This window comes from Salvelinus fontinalis, chromosome 12 (genome assembly GCF_029448725.1).
Source record: "Salvelinus fontinalis isolate EN_2023a chromosome 12, ASM2944872v1, whole genome shotgun sequence".
Classification (NCBI taxonomy): Eukaryota; Metazoa; Chordata; class Actinopteri; order Salmoniformes; family Salmonidae; genus Salvelinus; species Salvelinus fontinalis.
This window is the reverse complement of record NC_074676.1, coordinates 27,885,074-27,902,169: the sequence shown is the minus strand read 5'-3', so window position 1 is coordinate 27,902,169 and position 17,096 is coordinate 27,885,074. Positions and strand designations below refer to the sequence as shown.

The window sequence follows — 17,096 nt, the reverse complement described above, 5'->3', positions numbered from 1 at the left end:
ATAAGTGCCATCGGTAAACCCTAGACACTGTCGTGCATGAAAAGCCCAGGAGGACGTCCGTTTCTGAGATACTGTAACCGGCGCGCCTGGCACCAATGATCATACTTCGCTCAAAGTCGCTTAGGTCAGTCGTTTGCCCATTGTAATGTTCAATCAAACAGTAACTGAATGCCTCGATGCCTGTCTGCCTGCTTTATATAGCAAGCCACGCACTTGTGACTCACTAACTGTAGGATCAAACCATTTTCGGGAACAGGGAGGTGTACCTAATAAACTGGCCACTGAGTGCATGTCACTATTTGAACGTGATCCATTAACCTGCCCCCAGAAAGTGTATGGTAACACTTTATTCTGTCCACTGTTCCGTAAATGTCCCGCAAAATTGTTCCCTTGTCACGCATTTGGGCTTTTTAGATGTGGTCACCCTGGTGGAATTCCACCGGTGGAAACATTGCTACTGTGACATGTTAACACCATCTTTTCACATGTGAGGAGAATAACATATTTTAACCCCAAATGTGAATCTGCAATTTCACATATGAAAGTGAGATTTTCACATATGGCATTTTCATGCATGTGAATCTGCAAATTTGATTTTCACGTGAACTTGCAATTCCACATGTACAACATTTGATTTTCACGTGAAACTGCAATTCACATTTTAGGTGAAAACATGTTGTTATCCTCACATGTGAATAGTTGGTGTTAACATGTGAACTCAAAGTAATACATGTGAAAATATGGTTTTAAATGTGAAATTTAAGTTCAACATGTGAAAACTGCTTGAAAATGTGATTTTCATATGTGAAACTGCAAATGTGACATGTGTTTTTGTAAGAGCAGTCACACAGACTAATATTATTTCTCGAATCAGGTGTGTGCACTGAAATAGTTTACTGCTTCATGTTTTCAATAATATGTTTAAAAATATTTTCATTGAATCCATAGTGAGACACTCACAAATGCAAGACTACACATTTTCTCTTTGCTGTAGTATTTATACAATGCAGTAGAAGGTACAGTAAATGTATGCACTTGCAATAGTGGTACATTTACAAAGCACTGAACCCTTACTATTTTATACAGTACATCTTTTCTTCTTTTAGAGTATTTGCATAGCTGTATAGCTAAGCAAGGCTAAATGTTTGCACAAAATAGAGTAGTTGGGATCCTTTCACAGCATAAACAAATTTGGACACTCAATTCAACTATCCATAAGTATACAATATACATTATCAACAATATTCAGTGTAATGTAGAGGAACTCCTTCTTACCATGTTTGATAATCAATTACATGTACATTTTATTTGATCACTGTATTGGATGGCAAGACATGAAATACACCAAGGATGTACTCAGAAATTTGAATGTGACACTGTCAATTACATTTGAAAACAGTTGGATCAATTCTTATTTTGTCTCAAACTAATAATATAGCATGAAAGAGAGGTGTAAGGTATATACAAATATACACGTATATATGAGAATGGAATGTAGTTGGTCACACAATACTGTAGGAGGTGTGGAGAAAAGAGGAGTGAGACATATTTCATAGGAAAGAGACAACTTTCTTATTATGAAAAATACTTATTCCATTTGAGGAAAAAAATAGAAAAAGTGTATCTTAAAAAATAAACTGGGTCAGGAAAGTGCCACTAACCTTGTCCCTAGGCTAATTGCGTCCAAGCATTGGAAAGAAGTTTCTGGTGAACGAAAAAAAGTGACACTGACATTGTACATAACGATGACATTTCAAAGTGAAGGCTCATAACTGTCTCAATAACATTGTAACAAGATGAATTTTTTTTTTTTACATAAAACAAATAGAATGATGAAATACAGAATACAAATTCATATATAAAACATCAATAATTATCACAGTTCGGTTATGAATTGGAAAAAAGTCAAGTAAATATTTCCAGTCCCCAAACATATTCTAAAGATATCAATATAAACATTCAAAACCTCTACATGAGGATATTTGTAACACCTTGCTAACAGTTCTTCTCACAACTTCATCTACAACTGCTTAACCCAGCTGAATAACACAATAAGCATATATTTTGAATGTCTGTTTAAGTTAAAGCTAATAGCTTTGCTGCTTGCTATTTCCTTACCAATGTATTATCCAATGTGTTCATTATGAATATATCTGTTTAAATATCATTACTGGTTCAATGACATATTCAGAGCTGAAACCATTTCGGGGACTGTGTAAAGTAAGAGTAAGTACAGAGTAGAGTTGTGAGGTTACCATTACTACTGTGTTTCAGGTCACATTTTGGACATTATATTCACAGTACTGCAGGTGGGAAAAAATGCTGTTGGCCAGAGATGCTCCCATCTCATTGGCGGTTCTAGATATTTCCATATACAAGTCATTTTAGAGGAATTTCAGTTGATAAAGAATGGAGGAAAACTGAGCATGGATGCAAAGAACCAAACATAATCAATTGAAGTTGAGACACTGAGTCAACATGGCCATTTGGCTTATCACGGTTGGGTCACAGATTACTGGCTTTTCAATTAGCAAGGGTCATTGAGACTTCCTTTCTTTTCCACTATCCCAGTACATTTCCAAACAGTAATAGACTTCCCAGAGATGTAACTCAGACCTCCTTTCAGAATGAAGATTTTTCTCCCGTCTTAATCTTTCTGATATTTTGTTGAAAAGACAAGCCAAGAACCATCTTGGCCCTGTGAGCATGTGTAATATTAGGAGCTTAATATTGTGTAAACACTGAGCAGCAACGCATGGGGCATAATTCAACACCAAACCAGATATTCATGGTTTCACTTTGGTCAATGCAATAACAACTGTAGTGAGCATGTCATTCCCAAAGCAGGGGGTCCCCATTAAGCATGGTCCTACACCCTGTCTGCATTCATTTCAGGTAAAGCGCTATTAATCCATTTATCTGCCACCTCCTTGTTACTATATGTGGTCCCTCACTTAGACACCCAGGCTCCGCTTCTGCTCAAAGTATGCATCAAACCTGGCCATGGCATACTCCTGTGGACAGACAGAGGAAAGAAAAATATTGGAACATTTGCACAGAATGGATTTCAGGACAACAGATAAAGAGAAAGAAAAGGTATATATACTGTATATAGTTCAGCATAGAAAGGAAATATAACAGCGATAATCATTCTCAGACACATTCCCAGTGGTTCTCAGTTATCAGGTTGCCCTGACCATAGAAAATACTTGTGTATAGTTTCAGAGTAGTCTGTGAGACCAAACATGGCAAGGAACACACTGGCCTTCTTAATCTTAATTTGACCAGTATTGTCATAGCAAAATAAGCCTGCAGCAACAGGATAAGAACGTTTAGTCCATAATGTTGCACGATTGGTGGTTAGGCTAGTAGCTGGACAATAGTAGGATATATGAAAAGTATAATACTGTTTTCACTGTGTTAGTGCAGGTTTTCAGTGAATGTATGTAAATCATGAAGCTCATCTAAATATCCTGTCTTACAGATGTAGGATCTTAATTTGAGACAGTTTGCTACAGCAGGAAAATAATTCTGGAGCAACAGGAAACTATTATGTGGATTCTAAATATTTGACATTTTTTGTAGGGGTTGATACATTTATTATTAGGACAAATCAAGTCTGACATTCCTTTTAAACCTCAAATACACAACACATTTGCATTTCCTGCTGTGTTGGGAAATTCTCAGCAACAAAAGAGTGATCAAATTAAGATTCTACATCTGTATATAACATACACCACTGGGAAAAACTGGTTGAATCGATGTTGTTTCCACGTCACGTCAACAAAAAAATTCAATGTGATAATGTCGAATCACTGTGGAAAACTGATTGGATTTGAAAAAAAGTAATCAACGTAAGTGAACTTAGTCTTTCTTTCACCCAAAGTTTTAACTAAATCCAAAGACATTGTGACATTTTTTTGTTTTTTGTTGACTTCACCTTGAATTCACGTTAGTTGACAACTCAACCAAATGTAAATGAAAACTAAACATTGAACTGTGCCCTGTGCGACAATTCTCATTTATTTATATTTTGTTTGAGGGAGAATGGCTGTTTTGTTTATATCACAAATACAAATGCTTAAAACAAAAGCATGACAACCAGATAATGGACACCTACCATGTACCCAAACTCAATGGTGGAGATTCTCGCCTGAATCATCGACCACAGACCCCAGAAGAAGTGCGAAGCCAGAGCAAACCTGTGTAATTACCAACAGGCAAATGTTTCAATAAAACCGTGGACAAGCACATTGACAGTATGGTCCATTAAACATACAGCTGGGTGAACTGAGCAAACCTTTGGTCCACAGCAACGGCCACATGGAAATATGCTATTTCATCACTACTGGACTGATTCCAGGGTTATATTTCCCAGGGAGCATTTTACAGTAACCAAGAGGCCCAGTCTTATTGGTTCATTATTGTTATGATTTACTGCTGCTCTCTCAACAGGAGGCCATTATAAGTACTAAACCACAGGTATCCTCAGATTTGTAAAAAAAAAAGAAAAGCACTAAATCAACTTGTCCTCATATGTCCTGTGTGGTTCAGTTGGTAGAGCATAGTGCTTGTAATGCCAGGGTTGTGGGTTTGATTTCCATGTGGGAACAGTACAAAAATTGTATGCATTGTAAGACACCCTGGATAAGAGCATCCGCTAAAATAATTTGTTTAAATAATGACTCATTAGATGTAAATACTAATGTCTAATACACAGTGCCCCACATTCAAGAGGAATGCCTTGGCCACTTCAACTTGGGGCCCTTACCTGTTGACTTCCACAAACAGCTCCTCTTTGAGTTTCATCTGATCTTCAGTACTCAGATTCTGAAATCCCTGGTCAGTCTCTGACAGGTAGCTTCCAATGAAATGCAGCTGCAAAGAGAAACATCACAAGGTTATTAGATGGCTTTTGCCTAAAAGGCCACCCATTCAGATTCAGAGGACAAAAAGCCTTCATTTTGTCATCCTTAATCACCTGTTGGGCTTTAGTGGGATAATTCTTTGAGTTGACATGGAAAAATGGGAACTTGTCATTTGTGTAGTCATACATCCATTCACAGAAGTGGTTTCCTATGTCGAATCCCCTGAAAGAACAAAATATGTAGAGAAAAAAATAACATTAACAATGATATCACATTGGCCACGTCAGCAGTCCCGTCTGTAACACCAGATACGTATCTTATAAGCTTATTTTCACTACAAAGGCTGGTGCGGAAAGCTCACAGGATCGGATTAACAAATCATAGGCCCATAGGTTTTTTATTAATCAGTTACACAACCAACGCAGGGCCCCCCAGTTACCCACGTGGGCCCCTTACATCCTCTCCTCCACCATCTGATGATTAGTATAGTGGAAGTAGGCTATCTACACTCATTGATAGTGGGTTCCTGTGGTTGAAGGTTGCAGTAAAAAAAAAAAAAAAAGTCTCTGCATCAAGGGCCCCCATAGGTATTCGGCCCCAGGGCATCAGCCCCTGTATTATTCAGGCACTGACAGCCCAGTACATCACTGGTACTCCCTTTATATACAGTGCCTTCAGAAAGTATTCAGACCCATTTACTTTTTCCACATTTTGTTATGTTACAGCCTTATTCTAAAATCGATTCAATAAAATAATTTGCACAATCTACACACAATACCCCATAATGACAAAGCAAAAACTGGTTTAGAAAATGTTTGCACATTTGTTAAAAACTAAAAACAGAAATACCTTATTTACATAAGTATTCAGACCCTTTGCTTTGAGACTTGAAATTGAGCTCAGTTTCCATTGATCATCCTTGAGATGTTTCTACAACTTGGGGTCCACCTGTGGTAAATTCAATTGATTGAACAACATTTGGAAAGGCACATACCTGTCAATATAAGGTCCCAAAGTTGACAGTGCACGTCAGAGCAAAAACCAAGCCATGAGGTCGAAGAAACTGTCCGTAGAGCTCTGAGACAGGACTGTGTCGAGGAACAGATCTGGGGAAGAGTACCAAAACATTTCTGCAGCATTGAAGGTCCCCAAGAACACAGTGGTCGCCATCATTCTAAGGATTGGACATCTAGGGACTGGACATCTAGTCAGGATCGAAGAAAAGATGAACGGAGCAAAGTAGTGAGAGAGATCCTTGATGAAAACCTGCTCCAGAGCACTCAGGACTTCAGACTGAGGTGAAGGTTCACCTTCCAACAGGACAACGACCCTAAGCAAACAGCCAAGACAACGCCGGAGTGGCTCTGGGACTCTAAAGTCTCTAAATGTCCTTGAGTGGCCCAGCTAGAGCCCAGCCCGGACATGAACTCGATCGAACATGTGAAAATAGCTATGCAGCGATGCTCCCCATCCAACCTGACAGAGCTTGAGAGGATCTGCAGAAATGAATGGGAGAAACTCTTCCAAATACAGGTGTGCCAAGCTTGTAGCATCATTCCAAAGAAGACTTGAGGCTGTAATTGCAGCCGAAGGTGCTTCAATAAAGTACTGAGAAAAGGTCTGAATACTTATGTAAATGTGATACATCAGGTGTTTTTATTTATATAAATTTGCGAAAATTTCTAAAAATTATGTTTATTTAACCTTTATTTAACTAGGCAAGTCAAACGGCCTCCTGCGGGGACGGGGCTGGGATTAAAAATAAATATAAAATTAAAATATAGGACAAAACACACATCACAAAAAGAGAGACACCCGAACACTACATAAAGAGAACACCACAGATAGCAAGATGGCGCCGACAGAGATGGACGCCTCGCTTCAAGTCCTTTGGAAACTATGCAGGAATTTGTTTTTTAATGTATTATTTCTTACATTGTCAGGCCAGAAAATCTTAAGTGTTATTACACACAGCTGGGAAGAACTATTGGATATACAGTTGAAGTCGGAAGTTTATATACACCTTTACCAAATACATTTCAACTCAGTGTTTCACAATTCCTGACATTTAATCCTAGTAAAAATTCCCTGTCTTAGGTCAGTTAGGATCCCCACTTTATTTTATGAATGTGAAATGTCAGAATAAAAGTAGAGAGAATTATTTATTTCAGCTTTTATTTCTTTCACCACATTCCCAGTGGGTCAGAAGTTTACATACACTCAATTAGTATTTGGTAGCATTGCCTTTAAATTGTTTAACTTGGGTCAAACATTTCAGGTAGACTTTCACAAGCTTCCCACAATAGGTTGGGTGAAGTTTGGCCCATTCCTCCTGACAGAGCTGGTGTAACTGAGTCAGGTTTGTAGGCCTCCTTGCTCGCACACGCTTTTTCAGTTCTGCCCACAAATGTTCTATAGGATTGAGGTCAGGGCTTTGTGATGGCCACTCCAATACCTTGACTTTGTTGTCCTGAAACCATTTTTCCACAACTTTGGAAGTATGCTTGAGGTCATTGTCCATTTGGAAGAACCATTTGCGACCAAGTTTTAACTTCCTGACTGACGTCTTGAGATGTTGCTTCAATATATCCACATAATTTCCATCCTCATGATGCCATCTATTTTGTGAAGTACACCAGTCCCTCCTGCAGCAAAGCACCCCACAACATGATGTTGCCCCCCCCCCCCTTCACAGTGGGGATGGTGTTCTTCGGCTTGCAAGCGTCCCCCAAACATTACGATGGTCATTATGGCCAAACAGTTCTATTCTTGTTTCATCAGACCAGAGGATATTTCTCCAAAAAGTACGATCTTCGTCCCCATGTGCAGTTGCAAACCGTAGTCTGGCATTTTTATGGCGGTTTTTGAGCACTGGCTTCTTCCTTGCTGAGCAGCCTTTCAGGTTATGTCGATATAGGACTTGTTTTACTGTGGATATAGATACTTTTGTACTTTTTTCCTCCAGCATCTTCCCAAGGTCCTTTGCTGTTTATCTGGGATTGATTGGCACCAAAGCACGTTCATCTCTGGGAGACAGAACGCGTCTCCTTCCTGAGCGGTATGAGGGCTGCGTGGTCCCATGGTGTTTATACTTGCGTACTATTGTTTGTACAGATGAACGTGGTACCTTCAGGCATTTGGAAATTGCTCCCAAGGATGAACCAGACTTGTGGAGGTCTACAATTTGTGTTCTGAGGTCTTGGCTGATTTCTTGTGATTTTGCTATGATGTCAAGCAAAGAGGCACTGGGTTTGAAGGTAGGCCTTGAAATACATCCACAGCACCTCCAATTGACTCAAATTATGTCAATTAGCCTATCAGAAGCTTCTAAAGCCACGACATAATTTTCTGGAATTTTCCAAGCTGTTTAAAGGCACAGTCAACTTAGTATATGTAAACTTCTGACCCACTGGAATTGTGATAAGTAAAATAATCTGTCTGTAAACAATTGTTGGGAAAATGACTTGTGTCATGCACAAAGTAGATGTCCTAACCTACTTGCCAAAACTATAGTATGTTAACAAGAAATTTCTGGAGTGGTTGAAAAACAAGTTTTAATGAGACCAACCTAAGTGTATGTAAACTTCTGACTTCAACTGTAAGAGCGACGTCAACTTACCAACATTACGACCAGGAATATGACTTTTCTGAAGCGGCTCCTTTGTTCAGACCTCCACCCTGGACATTGGATCTAATCCCAGAGGCCGACCCAAAACAATGTCGTCGCCGCAGGAGAGGCAGACGGAGTGGCCTCCTGGTCAGACTTAGAAGGTGAGCACACCACCCACCGCTTCCAAGCATTTAGTCACCAATGTCCGGGCTCTAGACAACATTGTGGACGAAATTAGGGCACAAGTTGCCTTCCAGAGAGACATCAGAGATTGTAACATTCTCTGTTTCATGGAAACATGGCTCACTCTGAATATATGTTGTCAGAGTCGGTACAGCCACCGGGTTTCTTCAAGCGTCGCACCAAGAGAAACAAACATCTCTTTGGTAAGAAGAAGGGCGAGGATGTATGCCTCATGATTAACAACTCATGGTGTAACAATAATAACATACAGGAACTCAAGTATTTTTGTTCATCTGACCTTACATTCCTTACAATCAAATGCCGAACGCATTATCTCCCAAGAGAATTCTCTTCAATTATAGCCACAGCCGTGTATATCCACCCCCTCCCCCCAAGCAAATACCTCGACGGCCCTGAAAGAATTTCACCGGACTCTATGTAAACTGGAAACCATATATCCTGAGGCTGCATTTATTGTAGCTGGGGATTTTAACAAAGCTAATTTGAGAAGAAGGCTACCTAAATTCTACCAGCACATTGACTGGACCACTACTGCTCTAACTTCCACGATGCATACAAGGCCCTCCCCTGCCCTCCCTTCAGCAAATCCGACCACAACTCCATCTTGATCGTACCATCCTATAGGTGGAAAATCAAACAGGAAGTACCCATGACGAGAACCATTCAACGCTGGTCTGACCAATCGGAATCTAAGCTTCAAGATTGTTTTGATCACATGGACTGGAAAAAGTTCCGGGAAGCCTAATCGATTTATATGCGATTTATATCGATTTATATGCTGACTTGGTGAGTGAGTTTATTATGAAGTTTATTGGAGCTGTTCTACCCACTGTGACTATTAAAACCTACCCCAACCAGAAACCGTGGATTTGACGACGGCATTCTGGCAAAACTGAAAGCGCGAACCACCGCATTCAACCATGGAAAGAGGTCGTGGAATATGTCCGAATATAAACAGTGTAGTTATTCCCTCTGGAAGGCAATCAAACAAGCAAAGTCGCAATTCAACGGCCCAGACACGAGATGTATGTGGCAGGGTCTACAGGCAATTACGGACTACAAAAATAAAACCAGCCATGTCATGGACACCGACGTCTTGCTTCCAGACAAGCTAAACACCTTCTTCTCCCGCTTTGAGGATAATACAGTGCCACCGACGCGGGCCGCTACCAAGGACTGCGGGCCCCCCTGCTCCTTCTCCGTGGACCACGTTAGTACGACATTTAAACGTGTTAACCCTAGCAACGCTGGTGGCACAGACAGCATCCCGAGCTGTGTCCTTAGAGCATGCGCAGACCAGCTGGCTGGTGTGTTTACGGACATTTTCAATCGCTCCCTATCCCAGTCTGCTGTCCCCACATGCTTCAAGATGGCCACCATTGTTCCTGTACCCAAAAAGGCAAAGATAACTGACCTAAATGACTACCGCCCATAGCACTCACTTCTGTCATCATGAAGTGCTTTGAGAGACTAGTCAAGGATCAAATCACCTCCCCCTTACCTGCCACCCTAGACCCACTTTAGTTTGCATACCGCCCCAACAGGTCCACAGACGATGCAATCGCCATCACACTGCACACTGCCCTATCCCATCTGGACAAGAGGAATACCTATGTAAGAATGCTGTTCATTGACTACAGCTCAGCATTCAACACCATAGTACCCTCCAAGCTCATCATTAAGCTTAAGGCCCTGGGTCTCAACCCCGCCCTGTGCAATTGGGTCCTGGACCTTTTGACAGCCGCCCCCAGGTGGTAAAGGTAGGAAACAACATCTCCACTTCGCTGATCCTCAACACTGGGGCCCCGCAAGGGTGCATGCTCAGCCCCTTCCTGTACTCCCTGTTCACCCATGACTGTGTGGCCATGCACGACTCCAACACAATCATCAAGTTTGCAGACGACACAACAGTAGTGGGCTCGATTACCAACAACAACGAGACAGGCTACAGGGAGGAGGTGAGGGCACTCGGAGTGTGGTGTCAGGAAAATAACCTCTCACCCAACATCAACAAAACAAAGGAGATGATCGTGAACTTCAGGAAACAGCAGAGGGAGCACCCCCTTATCCACATCGACGGGACAGTAGTGGAGAAGGTGGAAAGTTTTCAGTTCCTCAGCATACACATCACAGACAAACTGAAATGGTCTACCCACACAGACAGCGTGCTGTTGCGCCTCTTCAACCTCAGGAGGCTGAAGAAATTTGGCTTGTCACCTAAAACTCTCAAAATTTTACAGATGCACAATCGAAAGCATCCTGTCAGATTGTATCACCGGTACGGCAACTGCACACCCTCAACCGCACCTCAACTGCACTACCCACTGGAGAGCAAAGGCTCTCCAGTGGGTAGTGCGGTCTGCACAACGCATCACCGGGGGCAAACTACCTGCCCTCCAGGACACCTACAGCACCCGATGTCACAGGAAGGCCAAAAAGATCATCAAGGACAACAACCACCCGAGCCACTGCCTGTTCACCCCGCTATCATCCAGAAGACAAGGTCAGTACAGGTGCAAAAAAACAGCTTCTATCTCAATGCCATCAGACTGTTAAACAGCCATCACTAACATATAGAGGCTGCTGCCAACATACAGACCAAAATCACTGGCCACTTTAATATATGGATTTAATAAAGGTATCACTAGTCACTTTAAATAATGCCACTTTAATAATGTTTACATATCCTACATTACTCCTCTCATATGTATATACTTTATTTCATACCATCTATTGCATCTTGCCTATGCCGCATGGCCATCACTCATCCATATATTATATATTTATATGTATATGTTTATATCTTATATCTTATTCCATCCCTTTACACTTGTGTGTATAAGGTAGTTGTGAATTTTGTTAGATTGGTTGTTGGTTATTACTGCACTGTCGGAACTAGAACCACAAGCATTTCGCTACACTCGCCATAACATCTGCTAACCATGTGTATGTGACAAATACAAGTTGATTTGACCTAAGATAACAACATACCATGGCAGCAACACATGAAAACACAGCATGGTAGCAACACAACATGATAACAACATGATAGCAACACAGATTGATGAGGGAAAAAAACAATTTAATAAATTGTAGAATAAGGCTGAAGCCTAACAAAATGTGGAAAAAGTCAAGGGGTCTGACTACTTTCTGAAGGCACTGTAGCTTCATTCTTATGTTTTATGTCTATTGTGTTTCTATTTTCGTCTTCTGCATTGTCGGTAAGGGCTTGTAAAGTAAGCCTTTGTTTGTATGGTCTACACTTGTTGTAATCAGCCCCTGTGACAAATACGTCTGGTCTACACTTGTTGTATTCAGCCCCTGTGACAAATACGTCTGGTCTACACTTGTTGTATTCAGCCCCTGTGACAAATACGTCTGGTCTACACTTGTTGTATTCAGCCCCTGTGACAAATAAGATTTGATTTGACTTATTGCCACATGCATTCAGGATTATGATTCCTTGGGCTCTTTCCTTGCTTGCCCAAATGAAAACTAGACCTACAGTAAAATGTTCCCATAGCAAAGGAAGAGACGTTCTCACAAAGGGAGTGAAAATAGGTAGCTCTTTGCGAAGGGAATCACAGTTGCTGTGGAAACCAGACAAAAGGAACAACTTGGAAGCTAAACTCCATTCCAACCTTTCTCTACCCGTGGCTGCGGCAATATGGGTCAGTGTTGAAAACCTGTACAGTTCAAGCCCTTTCAAGCGAGCCACACTAGCTGCCAATGAACCCGACTTGGAAGAAAAACAGTGGGAAAACAAACAAAATGTGTGTCTAATATGGGCCTCCTTGGACTTTTGTCATTGCGTACAGATGTCCATTAGACTTAATCATTTTTTATTATGAGCACCCAGCTTCCTAAACATGATCTATGTTTTACCCTAGAGCCCCATACAATCAAAGCTTTGGGGAGGACACAGGAGATCCCAGTGAAACCTGATCCGGCTTGAGAATGAGGAGCACAGTGTGGGGACGTACAATGACCATGAGAGAGCCTGAGGGTCAGGACGGGGGTGGGCTGTTTTGACGGTACTAACTTAGCTGTGAGCCAAGGCCAACAACAGTGAAGGTCCTTTCCGAGAAATGGGGCACTCATGAATTCCACACTTTACAAAAAAACTCAATACTAAGTGGTACAGGAAAAACTACAGTAAAAGACTGGATGGATTGTTTGGTCGGTCTAGCTGGCTTGTTTACATGATCAAATAAGACTCAGAAACCCAGATGTTTTGGATCACAAATATGTGCGGCTATGTTCTTGTCTTAAATGTTGTAAAAAACATGATAAATACAAACTACCTGGGTAAATTCCTTCCATCCCTCTCTGTGTTGCAGCAGACATTAAATACGACTTACATTCTGCAGAGAAAGTGTCACCTTGGACAGACAGTGTGGCCAATGTTTACTGCTGGATCTAGCTCCTTTTCTGAGGAATGTGCTTCAGCTCTCAGAAACCCAAAGAAATGCTGTACATTTGTACATTCAGTATACATGTTTTGTCTTTGACTTGGAAGTAAAGGGGATGATTACAGTAATAAAGGGGATGATTACAGTATGCACTAGGGCCTGAGTTACAGACCTGTAGTTATAACTGCTGTATTCAAAGTCAATCAGCATGAGCTTCTGTCCGTCAGAGCCCTCACGACCACTGAGGAGCAGGACATTTCCTAAAGGATGACAGGAATAATTATTACACCACACACATGCACACAGTAGAATACCTTGTATTTAAAATACTATCTTCACTAGCTTTACACAAAGCAATACTATGCCTAAGATCCTTACCCTCTTGACAGTCATTGTGGCAGAAAACAACAGGGGAGTGAGTGGAGTCCAGCAAAGATCTACAAAGAAAAACAAGCCATATTTCAGCAGGTAAGAAGCAGAAGTTAGAATGCATTTGGAAGTATTCAGACCCCGTGACTTTTTACACATTTTGTTACGTTACAGCATTATTCTAAAATGAATTAAATCATTTTTTCCCCCTCATCAATTTACACACAATACCCCATAATGACAAAGAGAAAACGTTTTTTTAGGTATGAAATGTCACCTTAACATAAGTATTCAGACCCTTTATTCAGTACTTTGTTGAAGTACCTTTGGCAGCAACTACAGCCTTGAGTCTTCTTGGGTACGATGCTATAAGCTTGGCACACCTGTATTTGGGGAGTTTCTCCCATTCTTCTCTGCAGATCCTATCAAGCTCTGTCAGGTTGGATGGGAAGCGTCGCTGCATAGCTATTTTCAGGTGTCTCCAGAGATTGGGTTCAAATCCGAGCTCTGGCTGGGCCACTCAAGGACATTCAGAGACTTGTCCGAAGCCAATCCTGTGTTGTCTTGGCTGTGTGCTTAGGGTCGTTGTCCTGTTGGAAGGTGAACCTTCGCCCCAGTCTGAGATCCTGAGCACTCTGGAGCAGGTTTTTATCAAGGATCTCTCTGTACTTTGCGCCGTTCATCTTTCCCTAGATCCTGACTAGTCTCCCAGTTTCTGCCGCAGAAAAACCTCCCCACAGCATGATGCTGGCAACACCATGCTTCAACGTAGGGATGGTGCCAGGTTTCCTCCAGACGTGACACTTGGCATTCAGGCAAAATAGTTCAATCTTGGTCAGTCCAGAGAATCTTGTTTCTCATTGTCTGAGAGTCCTTTAGGTGCCTTTTGGCAAACTCCAAGTGGGCTGTCGTGTGCCTTTTACTAAGGAGTGGCTTCCGTCTGGCCACTCTACCATAAAGGCCTGATTGGTGGAGTGCTGCAGAGATGGTTGTCCTTCTGGAAGGTTCTCCCATCTCCACAGGGGAACTCTGGAGCTCTGTCAGAGTGACCATCGGATTCTTAGTCACCTCCCTGACCAAGGCCTTCTCCCTCAATTGCTCATTTTGGCCATGCGTCCAGCTCTAGGAAGAGTCTTGGTGGTTCCAAACTTCTTCCATTTAATAATGATGGAGGCTACTGTGTTCTTGGGGACCTTCAATGCTGCAGAACATTTTTGGTACCCTTCCCCAGATCTGTGCCTCAACACAATCCTGTCTCTGAGCTCTACGGACAATTCCTTCGACCTCATGGCTTGGATTTTTGCTCTGACATGCACTGTCAACTGTGGGACCTTATATAGACAGGTGTGTGCCTTTCCAAATCATGTCCAATCAATTGAATTTACTACAGGTGGACTCCAATGAAATCGTAGAAACATTTCAAGGATGATCAATGAAAACAGGATGCACCTGAGCTCAATTTCGAGTCTCATAGCAAAGGGTCTGAATACTTATGTAAATAAGGTATTTCTGTTGTTTATATTTTTAATACATTTGCTAACATTTCTAAAAACCTGTTTTCTCTTTGTCATTATGGGGTATTTTGTATAGATTTATGAGGGGGGGGGAATTATGTAATGCATTTGAGAATAACGCTGTAACGTAACAAAATGTGGAAAAGTCAAGTGGTCTGAATACTTTCCGAATGCACTGTATATGCCCACTAGTTCACTGTTTACCCCCCAAAAAACAGAATGCCAAATTCCAGCACATATTTCAACCACTCAGACAACAGAGTCTTTGTATGGAATTATTGGCTTATTGTTGTTGACTGGATTCCACACCAATTTATTGGAAAACACCACGTGACTCTTACAAAACTGAATTACTGCATATACATGTAATCATGTCTGTTCCTGTGTGCTTAGTCTAAAAGGTGTTATGTACGTGATTCAGGAACCAGGGTGGCCTTACTTGAGACTCTCCATCTCCTGGGGCAGATTATAGCTCCTCAGACGGGAAAACTTGCGAATGTGGGACTCCCTGGTGAAGGTTAGTCTCATCACCTGGTTCAGGTACCTGTGGATAGGGGAAACATCAGGACAGTCAGGGTACGTATGGGATACAAGAGGTTGTAGAGTTTAAAGATAAGAGAGAAATCCCTATTTTATCACAGCGATGATGATAATGCACTTCTTGTCTATACTCGTACAAATGACGCATTATTTGTGAGGACAAGCAACTTTTTCTCTGTGATTTCCTTGAAACTATCCTTAGACCACGAAGCAGGTCAACAAGTCAATATTTCACTCCGATAAGCTAATCCATTAAACAGTGTATATGCCCTGTTTTAACTGTAAGCAATTACTGTAAGTCAATTAACTAGGCCATTCATAAAACACATAATCAACAGGAAGGCAAAGAACATTCACCAAGACTGTTATTGGCGTGTTGTTTTATACTACAAATACTTCGGGAAACATACTTTGGCTCTCTGTTATTCTCAAACCAGGTGACTTGAGGATTGACCAACAAAAGCAAACTAGCAACCATTTTGTAAGAGGAGATATGTGTGATAGCTAATGTTGTTTGGAGCTTTCAGTGAGGTCAGGTTAGGCAAAGAGGGTTTACAGTTTCTATTGGAAATTGCATTATAAGAGACCAACTCACTTGTCGATAGTTCCAAACAGCCATTTGGGTTCCTTGTTGAAAGGCATCCTCATACCATGGAACTTGGCCATCTTCTCAGCTATTTCAGCAGATATGCTTGGCATGCTCAGCTCATCTGTGTCCAATTTGCGACTCTATTAACACAAAGAGATCAAGGAAGGCAAGTCTTCAAGTCTTAGCTGAATACAGCTTGTCTTAAATCCCATCAAGCTGACAACTTTTTATGCAACAATAAACAGAGACAACATTATCAACTGCTGACAGGGTTGTCAAAAAGATTGGAGGATATAACCAGCTCCATTGCCTTCTTCCCTCCACTCAACACTAACAGTTTAAGATTTTATCACAGCAGAAGCTGCTTATAGGCCATTTGCTTGACCTCTGTGGTTTCTTGGTCTCTGAGGACTTTAAGTGGATAACTAAAACATCTTTACTGCTGTTCTAAAAAATGTATTAAGATATACAGTACCAGTCAAGAGTTTGGATACACCTACTCATTCAAGGGGTTTTCTTTATTTATTTATTTTTTACTATTTTCTACATTGCCAGCAGCATACCACCCTGCATACCACTGCTGGCATTTTTCTGAAGCTAAGCAGGGTTGGTCCCTGGATGGGAGACCAGATGCTGCTGGAAGTGGTGTTGGAGGGCCAGTAGAAGGCACCCTTTCTGCTGGTCTAATGTTTTTTTATCCCAATGCCCCAGGGCAGTGATTTGGGACATTGCCCTATATAGGGTGCAGATGGGTTGTTAAATGGGTGTCCTGACTCTCAGTGGTCACTAAAGATCCAATTGCACTTATTGTAAGAGTAGGGGTTTTAACCCTGGTGTCCTGGCTAAATTCCCAATCTGGCCCTCATATGGTCACCTAATCATCCCCAGCTTACAATTGGCTCATTCTTTCCCCTGTAACTATTCCCTAGGTTGTTGCTGTAAATGAAAATGTGTTCTCAGTCAACTTGCCTGGTAAAATAAGGGATAAAT

General features: G+C 41.4%; 1 protein-coding gene across 2 annotated transcripts in view; it reads right to left on the bottom strand.

Moving 5' to 3' along the window:
* Positions 1-977: 977 nt before the first annotated feature.
* Positions 978-17,096, bottom strand: part of LOC129867078 (choline kinase alpha-like) — a 29,816-nt gene continuing 13,697 nt past the window's right edge. For both annotated transcript variants that reach the window (XM_055940238.1, XM_055940239.1), the window contains 8 exons: positions 16,113-16,246; positions 15,417-15,521; positions 13,473-13,531; positions 13,267-13,354; positions 4,982-5,090; positions 4,772-4,878; positions 4,121-4,202; positions 978-3,014 (listed from right to left, as the gene is read on the bottom strand). In XM_055940238.1, the coding sequence (XP_055796213.1) occupies positions 2,955-3,014; positions 4,121-4,202; positions 4,772-4,878; positions 4,982-5,090; positions 13,267-13,354; positions 13,473-13,531; positions 15,417-15,521; positions 16,113-16,246 (744 nt within the window). In that variant the 3' untranslated portion in view covers positions 978-2,954. The remainder of the gene's footprint in view (positions 3,015-4,120; positions 4,203-4,771; positions 4,879-4,981; positions 5,091-13,266; positions 13,355-13,472; positions 13,532-15,416; positions 15,522-16,112; positions 16,247-17,096) is intronic.